The 21,114-nt window shown below is 43.3% G+C and overlaps 1 protein-coding gene across 1 annotated transcript in view; it reads right to left on the reverse strand.

Annotated features, from left to right (window-relative positions):
- ASH1L (ASH1 like histone lysine methyltransferase) overlaps positions 1 to 21,114 on the reverse strand; it is a 178,780-nt gene that overhangs the window by 109,391 nt on the left and 48,275 nt on the right. Inside the window, exon 3 of the mRNA XM_077764062.1 lies at positions 3,816 to 8,376. Within this exon, the coding sequence (XP_077620188.1) occupies positions 3,816 to 8,376 (4,561 nt within the window). The remainder of the gene's footprint in view (positions 1 to 3,815; positions 8,377 to 21,114) is intronic.

Here is a 21,114-nt window from a genome sequence, read left to right on the forward strand (position 1 = left end):
CCAATCACAGGGTTCAGGCTGAAATGTGGGGCGAGCCCTATCTAGATCGAGTGGAGGGGGGCCGGAGATTGGGTTCAATCACACAGCCAGTGACTTAATTAACCATGCCTATGTAATTAAGCCCAATCAAAACTCTAGACACAAAGGACTGGCACTGCTCCCTGGCTGGTGAACACAGTGGTGTGCTGGGAAGGTGACACCCCCGGATGCACAAGGAGCGGGCGTGGAGGCTGCTGTGTCCTTTCCTCCACCCCAGACATTGCCCTGTGAATCTCTTCAGTTCCTCATCCGCATCCTTCGTAATGATAAAACTGTAATCCTAAGTACAGTGGTTTCAGTTAAGTTCTGAGTTGTTCTACCAAATTATCAAAACGGAGGGCTTGTGGGAGGCCCCAAATCTGCGGCAGTGTAGACGAGAGTGTAGGTGGACGGGGACACTGAGGCCGCTGTGGCACAGGAAGTGGGGGCAGTCTTAACCTGCAGCGTCTTTCCTGAACTCCAGGTATCTAGAGTCAGAACTGGACTGCGAGACACCCAGTTAGTGACAGTGACGTCAGAGAGACCTTCATGTTTTTCTTATTTTTTTTAATATTTTTTTAAAACGGAAGGAGACAAGTTCTTATTAAGGCAGAGATTTTCCCACGTTAGACCTGTACCTCCCGAGAACCTTGAAAGCAGGCTCACAGCCATCCTTTCCTCGCACCCGTCTCCGGTGACTGGGCTCCCGGGTGACTTTAACAATACGTTCAACCACCTCATCTGTCATCTCACTTCACTTCCACCTCAGTTTCCCTGTTACAAGCGCCTTCTCATGACTCTGAAATTAGAGGCTTCAAACTAAAACGTTCCTTGGAGCCAGATACAGCACACCACAGGAAAGGGTGCGGGTTGAGGCACACTGAAGAATGCCTGCCCCAATGGGGGGGGTGGGGTGGCTGCCACTACAGAGACACAGCCACTGATGTCATCCAGGAAATGTGGATTAACTTTTGCCAGATGTTCTGGTTCCCCCCCCCCTTTTTAAAAATTTTAATGTTTATTTTTGAGAGTGAGAGAGCACCAGCAGGGGAGGGGCGGAGAGAGCGAGGGACACACAGACTCGGAAGCAGCTCCAGGCTCCGAGCTGTCAGCACAGAGCCCGACGCGGGGCTCGAACCCACGAACAGTGAGATCATGACCTGAGCCTAAGACGGATGCTTAACTGACTGAGCCGCCCACGCCCCTGTTCTGATCGGCGAGCACGGGCCCTCTGGGGAGCAGTGGCCGCAGAGCATCTGGCAAGTGCTCTCCCGGGGTCTTGGTGCAAGAAAGCCAGCCGAGAGCAGGAGGCCAGAACCGGCTGTAACTGGCGTCACCTCTTTTATCCGCCAATGGTAAGCAGTGAGCTTTTGTGTCCACAACTGAGCAGCTGTGACCCTCCTCTGCGTTCCCTTCTACCAAGTTGCTTTCGTCTTTTCCAAAAAAGTTAAATCCTGTGTTTACTGTGGTATTTTTCTTTATTAAACAATTTAACTTGTCTTTTTCACTGGTGCTGGCATTTTCTAGAATTATTCCTTTTCTTGGTGCTCTAGTTACAAAGTTGCATACACTGTGAGAATCTGCTCCCAAGTTTATCTTTTCTAGAAGCCCTTTTAATTTTTGTAGATGACACCGACAGCTTCTCTGCCCTCTCTCCACTTGAACGTTCTAAAGCTGCTCTAAGACAGCCCAAAGCTTATGTGTTTTGAAAAAGCAAACTGTGCTTTCCCACGTGCGGCCCCTCCAGACAGCACCACGCGGAGCCTGCAGTGTCCCTGCTGTGTCCCCACACCGTCTCCTCCGGACACGCCGCACCCCTGCAGCCGGCCAACGTCACACATGGGCCAGAAGGAGCCTTTAAAAAAGCAACTCTGAAACCAACACCCCTCGGTCTCTTGCCTAAAAGCCTAGAAGAAAACCTAGACTCTCAGAACGTAGTCTGGCTGCTTGCTTCGCCACAATTCTCGCACCTTCCTGTGTCCCCTGTCCTGCCACAGTGACCCGGCCGCCAAGGTCTAATAGTTCATCTCCTCAGTCTAGGATCTTCAAATATGCTCTTTACTCAAACCTCAGCTTGAGAAGCTAGTGGCTTCTCATCCTTCAAGCCCAGCTTTTTATCCTTAGGCCGTAACTAATAACTGTGTCTAAACGGGCATCCCTTCCCTTAATGATCCATCCTGACACTGTAATATTCACTTGATGGCATTTCCCTCAGTTATGCCTTTACCTGTGCACTTACCGCTCTACTGTCTGTCTTCTGTCACCAGAGCTCAAAGTTCATGAGGCCTGACCTCATGTCTACGCTGGTGACTGGAATAGAGCCACACGTTTTAGAATTTAATAAATAAATGAGGGAGCGAATGAATGAATACACGAACAAGTGGAATTGTCTGCCCAACTAACTGGTGCTCACTCTTCAGGTAACAGTTCAGCGTCACTTTCGCGGGGACGGCTTGCTGGGTCAGGCCCCCATTCCACATTCTCTTGGTTTCTTCTTTTTCTTTTCTTAACACCCTTGTCACATTTTTAATGACATTTAATGTGTACATTTTTTTGCTCATCACCCGTCTCCTCCACTGATGTTGCATGAGAACGATGATTTGCCTGCGTTCTTCCTCACCACGGCCCACAGAGGAGACTACCTGGCAAACAGATATTTACTGACTGCTGTCGAGGAAATATTTATCACAAACTTGTTGAATGAACCTAATTAAAATTTAGCAATTTTTTTTTTCTCTTTATTTCAGTGTTAGAAACTAAAGAATGCTCAGTTTCTCAGTGAAAATGGCTTTTTCAAGATTTCATGAATAATGAATGTCATGGGCAAAACCACATTATCTTTGAGGGGTTTATCATCTCCTAGAATGCAGAAGTTTTTAATCTTTTGGGGAACAGTTTTACCAATTAGCATCTAGGTACTTACAACGTGCAAATCACGTCCATAAAGACATCGTAACCTCATTTACTTCTCACGATAATCCTATTACCACCGTTTTATAGGAGGGATATGGAGGCTTAGAGAATTTACTTGGAGCATGTGATGAAACGTATGGAATTTCTCCTGAAAAGCACACACGCACATAATCTTACCTATAATGCTACAGGTCCTATGGGCTTCCTAGAGTTACCTATAACCAACCCCCAGGGTTGAGATCTCTGATAGAGAACTTCTGACTCACAGACACCTTCTTTCTACACGGGTGGGCGATGCTTCCTCTTTCTTGTTTTCTCTGTTTCAGTCCTGAAGAGCTTTGTAGAGGTTACAAATGTACTATCTAGATTTGTTTCATGCCATTTCATATGCAACTGGAGCAGCTGTATGAGGATACTGAGAGAGAACTCTGCAGAATGAAGTCTGTGGTATAAAGTTGATCATTTTGAACGCCTAGATTTCTCTTATGAGACACCCTGAGTTAACAGCACTCCTTCCTGTAACGTAAATGCACTTGTAATCATTTTTGGAGGACAGAAAAGTCCTGCACAGCTGCCAGCACATACCTGGGGCAATTTCCCCCTAAAGAAACTGTGCCGGCCTTTTTGCATGAGCAAGAAGACTCATTTTTCCTGGCTTCCGAAACCTGAGTGTTTGTCTTTATCTGAAAATTCAAAATTAATGCAAAGACAGGCCTTATCTTACTTTTCACATGTACCAAAAATGAGAACGCTGAAGATAACATTCCACATTTATTTATACAAACAAAACCATTAAAGGTTCACATACACGCACCAGGCACCCTGAGGACAAAGTAACCTCTTTTCCCGACACAAACAACAGGCAGCGAAGGGACCCTCCTTACCTGTCGCCGTCTGCACTGCCCTCTCGCCCGAAGGCAGCGGCTCCTTCCTGTGAGGCCGAGCGAGCGGAGTGTCCTGTGCGGAAAACAGTCCGGGACTGTCAGCTAATCTCTTGCGGCCACTGGCGCTCGGGTTGGAGACTCGGCAGCTGCCTATTGCACTTGTGAAAAGGTTTGTATGCTCATCGCTGCTGGCCGGGTCCGAGCTGGGGGTGAACCCTCCCAGGGACAAGCTCGGAGAGCTCTCCGAACAGTCAATCTGTAAAGGTGTTTGCAATCCCAAAGCCAGCGGACTAGGTTCCGAAGGCTCTCGGTGGACCCACTGCTCTTCTCTATTCATTAAGCTTTTGGACGGGGAGAGATGGGGGCAGGACACGTGGCAGCGGTGCTTCTCCTTGTGTTTATGTCGCTCCCCAACAGCTTCCTTCCCAAACCGATACCGTTTCAAGGACTCCAAGACGGATCTGGAGGAGCCGGTGTCCACGGACACCTGGGGCTGCTCAGAAGAGCGGTGTTCTCTGTGCTTGTGCCGGTGCCGGTGTTTGTGCTCGACCATCCAGCCGTAGGCCATCTCGGGAGGGACGCTAGGGTAGGTGCTCATGGAAAGGAGGGGGGTCCTGCTGGTCGTGAGAAAGGCCTCCTGCCGAAGGAGCTTATGCTTTTTCTTATGGTATTTGGTGGGGTTGAGAAGCAGATGGCCGGCGTGCATGTAGGACGGAGGCGGAAGCGGAGGAGTGAAAGAAGGAGACGGAGGAGGAGGGTAGAGAGCGGGGGGGTACCTTCCATAGTAGCCCAGGCCCAGGGGGGTGGCCGTGAGGGGCGAGGGAGAGTAAGGCATGCCGTAGGACGGGTAGAATCCGGTACTAGAAAGGGGAAAACTAAGGCTGTGCATGAAGGGCATCTCGGCCATCGCCTCCCTCATCTTAGGGGGTCTCCCTCTCTTCTTTTTTAAGTCAGGTTTTCGAATGTAGTGCAAAGGGTCTAAGGGGAAAGAAGGATGCGTGTAGAAGCTGTTAAAGTTGATGCGAAAAATAGTGGGCAGCAGGTCCCGGGGGATAAAATGATGACTTCGATGGGTGATTCGAATTTCACTCAGACGGCTGATCAATTCCTCCAGATCCGCGATGAAGTCTGGATCCTGTCTACTTCGGAGCTGGGGGTATTTCTTTTTCCGTTTTCGTTTCTGCCTCTTCATCTTGTCGTAGCTGAGGTAATCATGACTCCTGCGCTTACATTTGTGTTTATGTTTTTCTTTAAGACTGCTCAGGACTGTAGAGGTTTCAGGGGGGATGAGAGAAACGTGTTCAAAAGAATGCCTCCTCTTTTTCTGTCCACAGAATTTCTCTGCCCTGTCTGATGTGCTGTTATTATCGGTTCCGATTCCACTGTCGCTGGGAACGGTCTCATCACTGTGAGACTCACTGATGGGAGAAGGCGTAGCTTCCTTCAGGGAGGTGAGTTCACTCAGGTGGGAAGGAGAATTTGGCAACAAAGTAGGAGGAGAGAGCCGCCGCCTCCCCTTGGAGGCCTTCTTCATGGCAAGAGTCTGGATCACGCTGCCCTGTCTGGAGTGTAAGTGCAGATACGGCACCGAGCTGGGCTCCACAAAGCCTGCGTCACTGCTCACGGGGCTCTGCCCGCCGCTCGTCCCGGAAGACTGAGAGCAAACAGGTGACGGAAGAGTCTCAGAACCGCTGGCAGAGGAGGGCAGCAGGGGGGGAAGGATCTGTCCCAGCGCTGAGCCGGCTGCCTGCTGAGCGGTTTGCTCAAGCACAGCAAGGCTGGCGGGGCTACCGGAAAGAATGCCATTTAAGACAGTTTTTGGTTTTCGACCCCTTCTCTTTCCTATGTAAATGGTTCCCTTCTTGCTGACATTTATCTGCTGGCCCAATTTAGAGCCAAACGTGGCAGCAAGACTTGACACTGTATTATGGAGTTTGGATTGCACTTTCCCTTTATTACTTGATTCTACGGAGCTTGAAAGAATCTGATTCAACAGTTTCTTCCTCTTTAAAGTCTTCATTTTATTTATTTTGCGGATAATGGTTTTCATTAGTTGTCCATTGTTTCTCTTGGTAATTTTTTTATCTGGGTCCATCTCCAGGTCACTCATGCTGCAGACGGCGGGCCTGTGCCTGTCATCCAGATCATCTGGGTCCTGGAGCTGATCCTCACTCTCAAAGAAATCACTGCTGCTCCGGTGGTTATCACTTTCGGACTCCAGCTTGCTTGGACTCTCGGTGGCAACAAACGGAGCCACGGACAATACCGGTGGCTTCATCTTGACCGGTGACCTCATCTGCCGCTTCGGTCTGCCTCTCTTTTTCGGAAAAGGAGACACAGAAAGACTTTGCTTGAAGGAAGGGATTTCGATTTCTGGCTGTAAAATCGGGGGTTCCTGTTCTTCCTTAGACTGCAAAGAAAAAACTTTCGAGGCAGGTATTTTCAAAGTCCTTTTAGGTGGACCTTCCAGTTGAGGCATCTCCTTGGCCTTAGGTCTGCCCCTCTTGGGCTTATAAATGTCAGACAGAAGGTCAGTAGAGACACACATACTGGAGGAGAGCTTGTGAGTCGCGAAGGCCTTGTGAGCTGGGTTCTCGCCGTCAGTCAGGAGAGCGAGAGTCGGGGCTGTGGACTTGCTCAGCTTTGGCAATCGGCGCTTCAGGAAGTCATGGTCTACAAATGAAGATGGTCCGAGGTTTTTCATAAACTTGGCTGGCTCAGAATTACTATTTGATAGTGAGCTACACGAAACATTTTTAAAAAGCTCTGCTCTTTCTAATTCTAGCCCTTTGGGAGCCCGGCATGTGCTTCTTGCCACCACTTTAGTCCACCGAGGCTTCCTTCCTTTCCTTTTTTTCAGCGGTTTCGACTGCAAACTCGTGCCTAGGCTTTCAGCGACTGGGCAGTGTTTGTCTGATGCAGTTACTGCACCGAGTTTTAGAAAGGGCTTGTTACTAAACAAACTAGTGAAGTTAACAACTGAAGGGGTAATTGCATGAATACTGGGTTCGGAAGTCAAACTTGGCTTTTTTCCCAGGGAAGAGCTTATTCTTGGAATATCTAGATGTGCGGTTTTCGAATCAGTCAGCTCCTTATCGATCCCTTTACATTCGATGTTCATGCTGTGACCCACGGCCCTATGACCTATGTTCAGGTGGGTACTTTCAGGAGTAAACTGGTTCTTCCCAACAGATTCAGAAATCTCTTCCATTAATTCTGTGGTAGGACTTAACAGCAATGGATTAGGGGCCAACTGTGAAGTTTCAGGGGGACTTCTGGTCAGAGGGTTGACAGATACGGTGGGTGATGGGGAGGGGAGACTGCTCTCTCCTACTGCACTGAACGGGGATTTTGCTGTCGATGTGTCCGAAGCAGCTCCCATTTGAAAGTCTGGAGAAGTGCAGTACACGGGAGGCTGCTTTTCGTGCTTTGAGGTTTCGTAAGGCCCCCTGTCGCTGGATGAGAAACCGTCCTGCTGAATGCACGGTCCTTCACTGAACATTTCTTTCTCCAAATTGATGATTTCTTTTCGAACTGAGAACTTTTCCAAGAGGCTTTCTTTACTCTGCCGTATAACGTTCTTCTCGAAAGTTTTGCTGGTGGTACTGTCTTTCAGAGACTCAGAAAGCTCCTGACTCTCATGACCACTGACGCTTGCACTACAAGAAGCCTTAAGAGGCTCCTGAGTGGGGAGCAGTGCTTCGGCTTTGAGGTTTATGGCATCTTTACTGACCAGGCCTGCCACAGAACAACTCACTAGTCTCTTTCCCATGTCCTTATTAACCAGGCCCACTGCTGAATTTGAAACAATCTTCTTTGCACAGTCCTTGGCCACTAGGCCAACAGTAGAACTCAATTTCTTTCCCAGGTCTTTATTAACCAGCCCAACCACAGTGCCAAGTCCTAACTTTTTTCCAGATTCCTTGTTCACTAACCCTGGAACGATGCCAATCCCTAGCTTCTTTCCTGACTCCTTGCTCAGCAGCCCCACTGGAGTGACAGTCCCTGGCTTTCTGCCTAAGTCCTTATTAATGAACACCGCTGTAGTGCCCGTTCCTAGCTTTTTCACAGAGTCCTTACTGACCAATCCTACTGCTGCATTAAACACTGGCTTTTTCCCAGGATCTTTAGTTACCAATCCAACTGCTGTGCTGATAGCTGGTTTTTTTATTAAGTCCTTATGTATTATTCCAGCCACAGAGCCAACGCCTGCTTTCCTGATCAAGTCTTTGCTAACCAATCCCGCAGCAGTGCCAGATCCTAACTTCTTAGGCTTAGTCTTGGAAGACTTAGAGGGAGGACAAGTTGCAATGAGCTGTGCCAACTTTTCTGTTACACTTGTTCCTCCGTTAAGTAACGCTCTGTCCTTTAGATCAGGATCCCGGCTACCAACAAGACTAGATGACGCTGCATTAATGTAATCTGTCATTTCTGAGTGCACCGGAGAAAGCTTCTTAGACAAAGGACTGTTTTCTCCCTGTGAATGAAGATGGATGCTTTCTTCAGACTGGCATTCAATGGCTGCAACATCACCTGTTTTCTTGTACAACTTTGAAGGGTCCTAAAATTTGAACAAGAAAAAGGTTTCAGAGAGAGTAAACCTTGTATCACTTCAGTTTAGCATTATAACTGAGCAACCTAACTGATCACGTATCAGATAAAAGATAGGCAACAGTGCTTTTTCAATAAACCGAACTACTGTTACGCCATGTCACAGTACATGAGACCCTCTGATGCTGCACCAGAGGCTGGCAAAACATTACCTGTGTTGACGCTCAACCAGGATACACCTATATATTACTCAATATTTAAAAATAAGCTTATTATTTTTGACATTGTTTTAAAATGGCAAATTAACAGTCAACTCTTCCCTTACATTAGACTGAATAAATACACATTAGAATACAAACATGCCATTTTTAAAAAGAGAAATACTGTTAGCTACAACATCCCATGTACTCTTTTAAATTAACAGTTCACTGGGACACCTGCGTGGCTCAGTTGGTTAAGTGTCTGACTTTGGCTCAGTTCATGATCTCACAGTTCATGAGTCTGAGCCCCACATCGGACTCCCTGCTTTCACCCCGCTTTGGATCCCGTCTCTTTCTCTCTTTGCCCCTCCCCTGCGCATTCTCTCTCAAAAATAAACAAACATTAAAAAATTTATTTAAAAACAATTGTTCACTGCCCACCTCCTTCAGTGATATCAAAGATTTCAAACCAGTGCTGTAAACCCCTAACCTACTTCCACTCCTTTCACTCATTCTCAATTACAGTTTATTTTATTTTTTTTAATGTTTTATTTATTTCTAGGAGAGAGAGAGAAAGACAGCGTGAGCAGGGGAGGGTCAGAGAGAGAGTGAGGGAGTCACAGACTCTGAAACAGGCTCCAGGCTCTGAGCTGGCAGTCAGCACAGAGCCCGATGCGGGGCTCGAACCCATGAACCGCGAGATCATGACCTAAGCGAAAGTCAGATGCTTAACCGACTAAGCCACCCAGGCGCCCCAATTACAGTTTATTTTTTAATTTTTCAGTGTTTATATATATTTGAGAGAAAGACAGAGTGCAAGCAGGGGAAGGGCAAAGAGAGAAGGAGACACAGAATCCAAAGCAGGCTCCAGACTCTGAGCTGTCAGCACAGAGCCCGACGTGGGGCTTGAACCCATGAACCGTGACATAATGACCTGAGTCCAAGTTGGACACTTAACCGACTGAGCCACCCAGGCGCCCCTCAATTATAATTGTGAAAGGACAGTCAAGTTCTCTCAATGTGAGAGGAATAAAAAAGACAATAAAATACATTCATGTTTTCTATACAATGCATTTTTATATAACATTTAGGGGGAATCTGGGTGGCTCAGCTGGTTGAGCATCTGACTCTTGATTGTGGCTCAGGTCATGATCTACCTCACGGTTCGTGAGTTGGAGCCCCACGTTAGGCTCTGTGCTGGTAGAGAAGAGCCTGCCTGGGATTCCCTCTCCCTTTCTCTCCGCCCCTTCTATGCTTATGCTTTCTTCCTCTATCCCTCTCTCAAAATAAACTTGAATAAAAAGATTTGTGTAACATTTTAGAGTTGGGTGTAACTTTTAAGTCATTAATGTATACTGTTATCCAATTCATGAATCCTCACCATATATCCAAAAGTAAAACAGGTTGTTGTGTTAATTACTTCACACAACAACCTGTTTTACTTTTGGATAACAATTAAGGAGTTCTTTTTTCTTTTTTATTTATTTACTTATTTTTTAACATTTTATTTATTTATTTATTTATTTATTTATCATTTCTGAGAGAGAGAGAGAGAGACAGTGTGAGCAGAGGAAGGTCAGAGAGAGAGGGAGACACAGAATCTCAAGCAGGGTCCAGACTCCGAGCTAGCTGTTAGCACACAGCCCGATGTGGGGCTCGAACCAACGAACCGTGAGATCATGACCTGAGCTGAAANTGTAACTTTTAAGTCATTAATGTATACTGTTATCCAATTCATGAATCCTCACCATATATCCAAAAGTAAAACAGGTTGTTGTGTTAATTACTTCACACAACAACCTGTTTTACTTTTGGATAACAATTAAGGAGTTCTTTTTTCTTTTTTATTTATTTACTTATTTTTTAACATTTTATTTATTTATTTATTTATTTATTTATCATTTCTGAGAGAGAGAGAGAGAGAGACAGTGTGAGCAGAGGAAGGTCAGAGAGAGAGGGAGACACAGAATCTCAAGCAGGGTCCAGACTCCGAGCTAGCTGTTAGCACACAGCCCGATGTGGGGCTCGAACCAACGAACCGTGAGATCATGACCTGAGCTGAAACTGGACACTTAACCGACTGAGCCACCCAGGCGGTGGCTTCTTTTTTTAGAAAAGAAGGACTTCTTTTTTTAGAAAAGCAAAGCTGGAGGCATCATGATTCCGGACTTTAAGCTACATTACAAAGCTATAGTGATCAAGACAGTATGGTACTTGCACAAAAACATACACAGATCAATGGAATGGAATAGAAAACCCAGAAATGGACCCAAAACTATAGAGTCAACTAATCTTCAATAAAGCAGGAAAGACTATCCAATGGGAAAAAAACAGCCTCTTCAGCAAATGGTGTCGAGAAAACTGGAGAGCGACACGCAGAAGAATGAAAATGGACCACTTTCTTATACCACACACAAAAGTAAATTCAAAATAGATGAAAGATCTAAATGTCAGACAGGAAACCATCAAAATCCTTAGAAGAACACAGGCAGCAAACTCTTTGACCTTGACCACAGCAATTTCTTACTAGACACATCACCAGAGGCAAGGGAAACAAAAGCGAAAAAGAACTATTGGGACCTCATCAAGATAAAAACCCACACAGCAAAGGAAACAATCAACCAAACTAAAATGCAGTCTACAGAATGGGAAAAGATGTTCGCAAATGACATATGTGGTAAAGGGTTAGTATCTGAAATATAAAGAACTTGTCAAACTCAACACCCAAACAACAAATAATCCATTTAAGAAATGGCAAGATATAATTAGACATTTTTTTAAAGAAGACATCCAGATGACTAACATACATAACAAAGACGTTCAACATCACTCATCATCAGGGAAATACAAATCAAAACCACAATGAGATGCCACTTCACACCTGTCAGAATGGCTACAATTAACAACACAGGAAATAACAGATGTTGGAGAGGATGCAGAGAAAGGGAAACCCTTATACACTGTTGATGGGAATGCAAACTGGTGTAGCCACTCTGGAAAACAGTATGGAGGCTCCTCAAAAAGTTAAAAATAGAACCTTATAACCCAGCAAGTGTACTACTAGGTATCTATCCAAAGGATACAAAGATCCAGACTTGAAAGGGTATAGATGCTCCCCAATGTTCATAGCAGCATTATGAACAAAACCCAAATTATAGAAAGAGTCCGACTGTCCACTTGACTGATGATTGGATAAAGAAGAGGTGGTATGTGTATGTATGTGTGTATAAATAAATAAATAAATATATAAGCTTATAAATATTTACACATACAACGGAATATTACTCAGGCATCAAAAAGAAAAAAAAGGAAAATGTTGGGGTGCCTGGGTGGCTCAGTCCGTTAAGTGTCTAACTCTTGATCTTAGCTCAGGTCTTGATCTCAGGGCTGTGAGTTTAAGCTGTGTGTGTACTTAGAAAGAAAGAAAGAGAGAGAGAGAGAGAGAAAGAAAGAAAGAAAGAAAGAAAGAAATCTTGCCATTTGCAATGATGTGGATGGAACTAGAGTGTATTATGTACACTAAATGAAATAAATCAGTCAGAGAAAGACAAATACCATATGATTTCTTTCATATGTGGAATTTAGGAAACAAAACAGATGAACATATGGGAAGGGGGAAAACAGAGAGAGAGAGGGAAGCAAAACATAAGAGACTCTTAATGACAGAGAACAAGCTGAGGGTAACAGACTGAGGGCGGGGGTGGGGGATGGGTACTGAGGAGGGCACATGTTAAGAAGAGCACTAGGTGTCGTGTGTAAGTGATGAATCACTGAATTCTACTCCTGAAGCCAATATCACAAAATATGTTAACTAACTATAGTTTAAATAAAAGTTCTGGGGGGAAAAAAGTCTAAAAAAATAAAAAAGATTTATCTAAATCTAAAACATAAACTTCAGTTGACTCTGTGAGAGAAAAAAACATTTTTTCCATGTTTCAACATAGATTTCCTTAAACTGAAGTATAACTGACATAAAGAGTTTTTTTTATTTAACGATGAAACGGAAATGAAAGACTTGAACAAATGGAAATACATACTGTGTTTGTGGATAGGAAGACATAAAGCTGACAATTTTCCCAAAACAAATTTATAAATTTAATGCTATCCAAATAAAAATACCACCAAAATTTCTTTCAGGATTAAAAAAAAATATTACATTCTTTGGAAAAATTAGATAAGCAAGAATAACTAGCAGAATCTAAAAAGAAAAGCAAGGGATAACTGTACCAAATGTTAAGTTATTTTTTAAAGCTTGTATCATTAAAACAGTACAGAATTGACACACCGAAAGACGAAAGAACCAAGGGAAGAGGGCAGAACAGCAAGAACAAATTCAAGTACACACGGACATGTACCATGTGTAAAACGGTATAATTCCTATAGAAGAATATGGATAATAACCAGAATACTGCATGCATTTAACTACACCTTTAACCAAGGAACCCGACCTGTAGGAGAGCTATTCCAGATACACTGGCAAAAATGTAACAGCTGCAGAAAACTATATAATCTACCACTATTTTTTAAAAAGATTTTAAGTAATCTCTATACCTAATGTGGGGCTTGAACTCACAACCCTAAGATCAAGAGTTGTAGGCTTGCCTGAGCCAGCCAGGCACCTCCTACCACTATTTTAATAGCAAAACCTCACGTGATTAGCTACAGAACAGCTGATTAAAGCAAAGGATATCCGTACACGGTGTCCGAGAGAGGACTAGGAATCTGCAAACAGCAACAACACAGAAAAAGGAAAGGCCAACACGCTGCTGGGTGATCCTCTTTAAGAATACATTGTTAAGGGGGCGCCTGGGTGGCTCAGTCAGGTGAGCGTCTGACTTCGGCTCAGGTCATCATCTCACGGTTTGTGAGTTTGAGCCCTGTGTCGGGCTCTGTGCTGACAGCTCAGAGCCTGGAGTCTGCTTCGGATTCTGTGTCTCCGTCTCTCTCTCTCTCTCTGACCCTCCCCTGCTCGTGCTCTGTCTCTCTCTCAAAAATAAGTAAGCATTAAAAAAAAGAACACATTGTTAAATGAAAAAAGAATTAGAACAGTGGTTATAAATATACTAATTTACATATAAGATGAGGATGGAGGAATATGAATATATAAACACATATCTGATCATATTAAACATGGAAGAAAAAAACCAAAGATTAATAAAAATGGTGATCTATGAGGGAAGGAATGAGGCCTAGAGGTCAGATCTCCCTGCATTTACTTATGGTTCTGACTTTGCATTTAAGTATTTTCAATATTTAAGAAACAAAGTTATATCATATAGAAAAATATTACAAATCTATAAATATTGAAAACAACGTAAACAAATACACCTATCAAATTAGTTACATAGCTCCATGGAAGATGATTATTTTGAATTAATTTAAAACACAGCATTTGGAGTACATATTTTAAAGACAAAAAGTTACTCACAAAGAAATCTTAAATTGCAACCAGGGAGAATGATATTAGTGGTAATATTGGTATAATTATTTTGAACCTAGACAGATGGATAACTGATACACAGATAAAGTACGTTACTTTGTGAATGTCATTAAGAACCAAATTTTTGTAAGAAAAAAGGAGATGCAATATAAAATCAGAGAGATTAAAAACTCTGTAATTTCAAGCTGGAATTAGAAATGTACAAAGTATTTAACACACACACACACACACACACACACAGTTTTCCCCTTACCTCTATCAAACTGCCTAAAAACAATGAAAATCCAGTAGCAATGAACACCTCTAACACCCAGGACTGTGGTCGCTGTCTGCTGCCCCCATGGAAAGGAACCGGAGCCCCCTGAAAAAGGCTGTGTCCAAGTATTTGACAGGAAACGCAGCATAAGATGGTCTAGGGATGGATGTTAAAAGATCTCTTCACTTGTACCAGTCACCTTACTTCTTAATTTGAAATTTCCCATAATGAAATGTGTTTAAGTTCTTCCAAAGGGGCGCCAGGGTGGCTCATAGGTTAAGCATCTGACGATCTCAAGGTTCATGAGTTTAAGCCCCGTGTCCAGCTCTGTGCTGCCAGTTCAGAGCCTGGAGACTGCTTGGGATTCTGTGGCTCCCTTTCTCTCTGCCTCTGCCCCGCTCACGCTCTCTGTCTCTCTCTCTCTCAAAAATGAGTCAACATTAAGAAAAAAAAAAGTTCTTCCTAAGAGTGCTGTAAAACCTGCCTGCCTTTCTGCAACTATCACATACGGGTCTGAGTCTCACCTTCTCAAGTCGCACAGACTAAGTCTAATTGCTCTGCTTTCCAGCAGCTTCTCACCGATGTGATCTCACCCACACAGTCAACCTCCCGTCCCAAGTGGTTTCACTTCTTTCTGGTCATTTTCTGACGAATGCATTTCTCAACACTCCTCTTTACGTTATGGCACCGAAAGGAGAACACAATACCTCCAATAGTTGATCAACTCAGAATTAAGGGAACTTAATTATCTCTTTTGGGCTAGACTCGTACAATTTTGCCCAAGGGGAAATGACTTTTTTTTGACAGTCTCCCATACAATTTACAAATACTTGTGATTAAACAAACTCCTTACATTTTCTTTCCATTTTACTAAGAAACAATATGCTCATTCTGTACTCTCCTAGTTACTTTTCAAACCTTAAAAATTAAGAGGCTTTATTATTTTAAGTTCTTTAAAATATATTTGTATCCGAAAACTACAACTTTGTAATGTTAAAACTTACCTGTAAAACTCCATCTTGTGCAGTGACGAGGATAAAGTTAAAACAGTGAACGGAAGGGGCGGGCACAAAAGTGTATCCGATATAATCCCACTCAGGAGGCCCCCGGGGGGCTCAGCCAGTTAAGCACATGACTTGATTTTGTATCCGGTCATGACCTCACGGACTGTAAGTTGGAGCCGCACGTCGGGCTCTGTGCTGACAGTGTGGAGCCTGCTTGGGACTGTCTCTCTCCCCCTCCCTCTGCCCCTCCCCTGCTCACGCACACTCCCACCCCTGGCAGGAGGCGGTAAGGGCTGGGGAGCCTGAGGAAGGCGGAATGTAGCTCTCACAGCGGGTACTGTCTGAGGGGGTGCTGGGGACTGTGAAGGTTCACTGCGCTGTCACACTTCTGATTTACATGTATTTATACTTCAATAAAAGTTATTTAAAAAATTCTGCCTAATGGAGGAGGGCACTTGTGGGGATGAGCACTGGGTTGTTATGTAGAAACCAACTTGATGATAAACTGTTAAAAAAAAAAAAGATTAAGGAAATAGATAATGAAAAAAAAAGAAAAAGAAAAGAGAAACGATTTTTTTGCTTTAATTTGGGTTAGAACACCAAGGATAATTAAAAAGTAAGATTCTGTTCATAATAAAAAAAATTCTGCCTAAAAGTGGAGACATATACAGTTCTCATATCCTGCTAAAGGACTGTACTCTAATCTGGGTTTTCATGTCTGTCAGAAATATTAACTAAAATCAGCCAAAAACACTATTCTACAGTAAATGGTCAATGTTGAGAAGAGAAGAAAAAAAGACATACACAGATAATTTAGTTTTGGTTTCAAAGATCTTTTCTTCTTAATCCTGCCACTGGATAAACTGAGTCAATGGCTTTATAGTAATAAGACAATGAAAAACTACATATGGTACTGGTGGTACCATTCTCTTACATTTCTAAGAACCCTTTAAAATGACAATTAGTAATAAGAAGTGCCATTTTCTTAAAAAAAATTTAATGTTTATTCATTTTTGAGAGAGAGAAAGAGAGCAGAGAGAGGGCAGAGAGAGAGTCAGACACAGAATCCACAGCAGGCTCCAGGCTCTGAACTGTCAGCACAGAGCCAGACACAGGGCTCGACCCCATGAACTGTGAGGTCATGACCACAACTTTGGTCATGAGCCAAAGCTGGCAGCTTAACCAACCGACTGAGCCACCCAGGCGCCCCAAGAAGTGCCATTTTTAAGAGAGTATGTGTTGGACAATGAAAAGGATATTGTATCAAAACATCCTAGTAGGCATGTAACTTTTTCAACACAGAAAGAGCCGTATGCCAAATATAAAGTTATGCTTATTTTAAAAAGCGACAAAGTACTATTATCCATGGACAAAGACTTTTACATTTCAGATATTTCCATCACACACACAACATACACATGTACACTCTTGTATAAAAATGGGCCAACAATCCTTTTTGTTTTGTGGCTCAGTTAACTTAAATGCTACAAAAAGACACCTCTCTGTGCAAACAAACCAGGAATTAGACTACTAATTCAACAGTTTCATAACAGTCTGTCATTCATAAAATCAACCTCCTATTTCCTGCTTTTAAAACAACTTCTGGTTATTTATTATTATCAACAGTATATGATGAATATCCAATTACATAAATCTTTGCTTACTGGTTCAATTATGTCCTTCAGAGAATTGTTAGAGCTAAAGGTATATACAATAAATAGTTACGCACATCGACCAGCTATGAACCAAAGGGAAAACAAAATTTTTTTAAAGAAAATTTAAAAAGTTCATTATAAAAATCCCAAATGGGGGCACCTGGGTGTCTTAGTCGGATAAGCGTCCAACTTGGGCTCAGGTCACGATCTCACAATCCTTGAGTCTGAGCCCTGTGTCGGGCTCTGTGCTGACCCCTCAGAGACTGGAGCTGCTTTGGATTCTGTCTCCTTCTTTGCCCGTCCCCCACTCATGCTCTTTCTCTCTCTCTCAAAAATAAACTTTAACGGGGCCCCTGGGTGGCTCAGTTGGTTGAGCATCCAACTTCAGCTCAGGTCAAGATCTTGAGGTTTGTGAGTTTGAGCCCCATGTCGGGCTCTGTGCTGATAGCTCAGAGCCTGGAGCCTGCTTTGTATTCTGTGTCTCCCCTTGCTCATGTTCTGTCTCTCTTTGTTTCTCACTAATAAATAAGCGTTAAAAAATTTTTTTTAAATAAACATTAAAAAAATTTTAAAACCCAGAATTTATAAAACATTTCTGCAACTGAAGATAATACTTTATGATTTGTGATATTCTACACTGTTGGGCAATGCTTCTTACAGCAGAAACAACAATACTATCTGACAGCCTTGATCCTGATAATTCTGAAATTAAACACTGCCAACTTGGGTGATTTTATTTTTAAGTAAAATAAAAACTTAATGTTTTATTATTTATTTCTGAGAGAGAGAAAGAGAGAGAGAGGCAACGTTGAGCAGGGGAGGGTCAGTGAGAGAGGGAGACACAGAATCTGAAACAGGCTCCAGGCTCTGGGCTGTCAGCACAGAGCCCGATGCGGGGCTCGAACCCACGAACCGTGAGGTCATGACCTGAGCCGAAGTCGGACGCTTAGCTGACTGAGCCACCCAGGTGCCCCACTGGATGATTTGATTAGAGCAATCTTCAGAAATTTTACTATCTCCCATTTCCTGCTCCAGTAAATTCACTGAGTTTTCATTTCAAATGCCATTATTTCTGGGATTACTATTTATTTAAATTCATTTTCAAATCTACTTGTTATTGTCCTGTCTTTATCAAATGGCTTTCTGCCCACTCCCCACCCTGAAGCCTCCCGCGGGGTCCCCGTCCCGGCCGCAGGCCCCTGTGCTAACCTCCCTGAGGCGGCCTGTGTTCAGTAACGGCCGCGCTGCCCTCGGTCTACGGTTCACGTTAAGGCACAAGAGTGTTTCTGGTGAGATGCCAATGTTCTAAACGTGAGGACAAGACTTTTTATTCCCGCTGTCAGTGCTTAAGATTTCACAATCTGCACTTTGTTGTTCACATTTCTATTTACATTTCATTTAGTACCTGTTATAGGGCACATCTTGTCCCATGATTTTGCTGGCCGTGTGTATTTCTTCAGCACTGAAATAACTGTTAAAACGTCCTGGTCCCTATTATCTTTCTAAATTGTGGAATTTATCGTTACTGACTTAGAAGAGCCCTTACTATGTTAGAAATAAATTCTTTTGTTCTGCCATGTTACACTTATTTCCCCCAATTCATCAGTTGTCTTTCCACTTCCTGTTGGATTTCTTCAAGAAGTTAAAATAGTTTCTGTATTCAGATACATAGGAAAACCGTACTAAGTACGCCATATACTCTCCCAGTCAATCCTGACAACAGCTATGATGCAGTTACTATGACTGACCTTGTTCAATACAATAAAAAAGAGAAGAGTGTAGCTATTCCCTGCCCAACGTCATCTAACCAGTTATGTGGCTGAGCTATGATTTAAACTTCGTCTCATTTCACAGCCAATGCTCTTAGCCATTACATTCAATAAAACACTCTCTGAGGCTCTAAAGCTTGTTTTCAAGGCAAACTTGGAAAGGTCCTGTCCTTCTGAAGAGAACAATCTTTACCACATTTTCAATGAATGTTTTTTTTTTTCTTTTTACTCTAAATTATTCATCTGCCCTGAATTTTGAAAACAATCTGTGAGTAGGTAAGCAACATTTACCTCAAAAGGTATTTCCATTACTCACTTCATGTTAATTCAAACTTGGGTCTTCCCTTAAGCTCTCTATTTTGCTTCATTCACATTTATGTTTATTCTTGAGCCACTAATACAATACTATAACTTTATAAAAGCTTTTAATACTTGAAAAGACTCATTTTTCTGTTTTGTATTCCTGCAGAAATTCCTTGGTTATTTTATTTACAGTATTACTGAGATATAATCACATACCATAAAGTTCCATCTTTTAGAGCACAAATTCAAGGGTTTTTAAGTTTACAGATTTGTATATTCCAAACCATTAATTTTAGAAGACTTTCATAAAGTTTCCTGATTATTATTTTTTTAATGTTTTATTTATTTCTGAGAGAGAGACAGCGTGAGCAGGGGAGGGTCAAAGAGAGAGGGAGATAGAGAATCCGAAACAGGCTCTAGGCTCTGACCTAGCTGTCAGCACAGAGCCTGATATGGGGCTTGAACCCATAACCGTGAGATCATGACCTCAGCCAAAGTCGGACACTTAACCGACTGAGCCACCCAGGCACCCCAAGTTTCCTGATTATTTTTGTAGATGTATACTTAGAGGTGGCCCTGAGATCCATCTGAAGTTTCAAACAAACTCCAAATGTCTTTAAGTCTGTGTATGTATATATATGTGTGTGTGTATGTATATAAAGGAAAAAAGATAGCTCAGCACTAACATTAGCTCCACAACAAGAAAGCAAATTTATCTAGTGAAAGTTTTTGGTGTTACTGGATATCTTATAATCTTTTTTTTTTAATGTTTTATTTATTTCTGAGATAGAGAGAGAGAGAGCGAGCGTGCGAGCAGGGGAGGGTCAGAGAGAGAGGGAGGAGACACAGAATCAGAAACAGGCTCTAGGCTCTGAGCTGGCAGTCAGCAGAGCCCGAAGCGGGGCTCGAACCCACAAACAGTGAGATCATGACCTGAGCCGAAGCCGGACGCTTAACCGACTGAGCCACCCAGGTGCCCCTGGATGTTTATAATCTTATTCAAACAGATCCTGAACACTTGCTGTCAAGGTTATTTCTAAATATTTCATTAAAAAAAGTTACATTCATGAATAAACTTGTTAGTTTTTTCTAACTCTAAATTGATGATATTTAAGAACACTACTTTTACTTTATAATCTTGAATTCTCGCTTAATCAGGAACTTATTTTTTTCAGGTAATAGTTATTAAGCACCTACTATTAAAGTGCAAAGAATACCACCAGTGGAAAAAAAATTCCTTTCACCATGGATATTTCATTCTAATGCATGAGCATTAGAGTGTAGAGGCAATAAAAAGATAAGTCAAATATTCAGTATTTCGGATGGTGAAGTATGCTACGCAGAAAATCAGAGCATGGAAGAGGAGGAAAGTCTGGAGTTGGAAATGATTTATAATATTAAAATAGGGTGTCAGTAAAGTCCCGATTGAGAAGATCACATGTGTACAGAAACCCAAGGGCAGTTAAAGAGGGATTTATATACCTGAGAAAAGAATAATACCCCAAAGATGAAACAGCAAGAGCCAAGGCCCTGAGGCAGGAGCTTGTCTGGGGCAATCAGGGGAAGCTTGGCCAGGCAGGAGGTGGAGGGACGGGCTTCCGTTAGTCCACGCAGGGGACACCAACGGAGGTTTTATGTAGACGAGGTATGTGACCGAATTCTTCATTCAACAAATATATACTGGGTATATACTCAGTGCTGGAGACATGTGAGAGAATAAAGACAAAAGTCCCTGCTCTCACATAGCTTCTATTTTAATGGCAGAGAAAAACAATAAAGAAAAGCACAGATTTAAAAAGTATTATTTGTTAAAAGGTGGTGCCGATCCCGGGAAGCACCGAGGGTACCGGGAGGGCCTGCAGCCCCGCGCTGCGCGGCTGGGGGACGCCTCGTGGCAAAGGCTCCGAGTGCGGGCGTCCTGCGAGGAGCCCCGGGGACGCGGGCGCGGCGGGAACACGGGTGCGGGGCGCGGTGGGGGTCAGGGAGACCCCTGGGCTGTCACCGAGGCCTGAGCTTCTACTGGCTCACGGCTTTGAGAAGGGCCGAAGGGGGACACGATTTCATCTGCACCTTCCAAGAGGCCCCCCTGGGGCTGCTTCCTCCCGGGTCTGGGGAGATGCG

Source organism: Crocuta crocuta, unplaced genomic scaffold (genome assembly GCF_008692635.1).
Source record: "Crocuta crocuta isolate KB4526 unplaced genomic scaffold, BGI_CrCroc_1.0 scaffold528, whole genome shotgun sequence".
In the NCBI taxonomy this organism is placed as follows: Eukaryota; Metazoa; Chordata; class Mammalia; order Carnivora; family Hyaenidae; genus Crocuta; species Crocuta crocuta.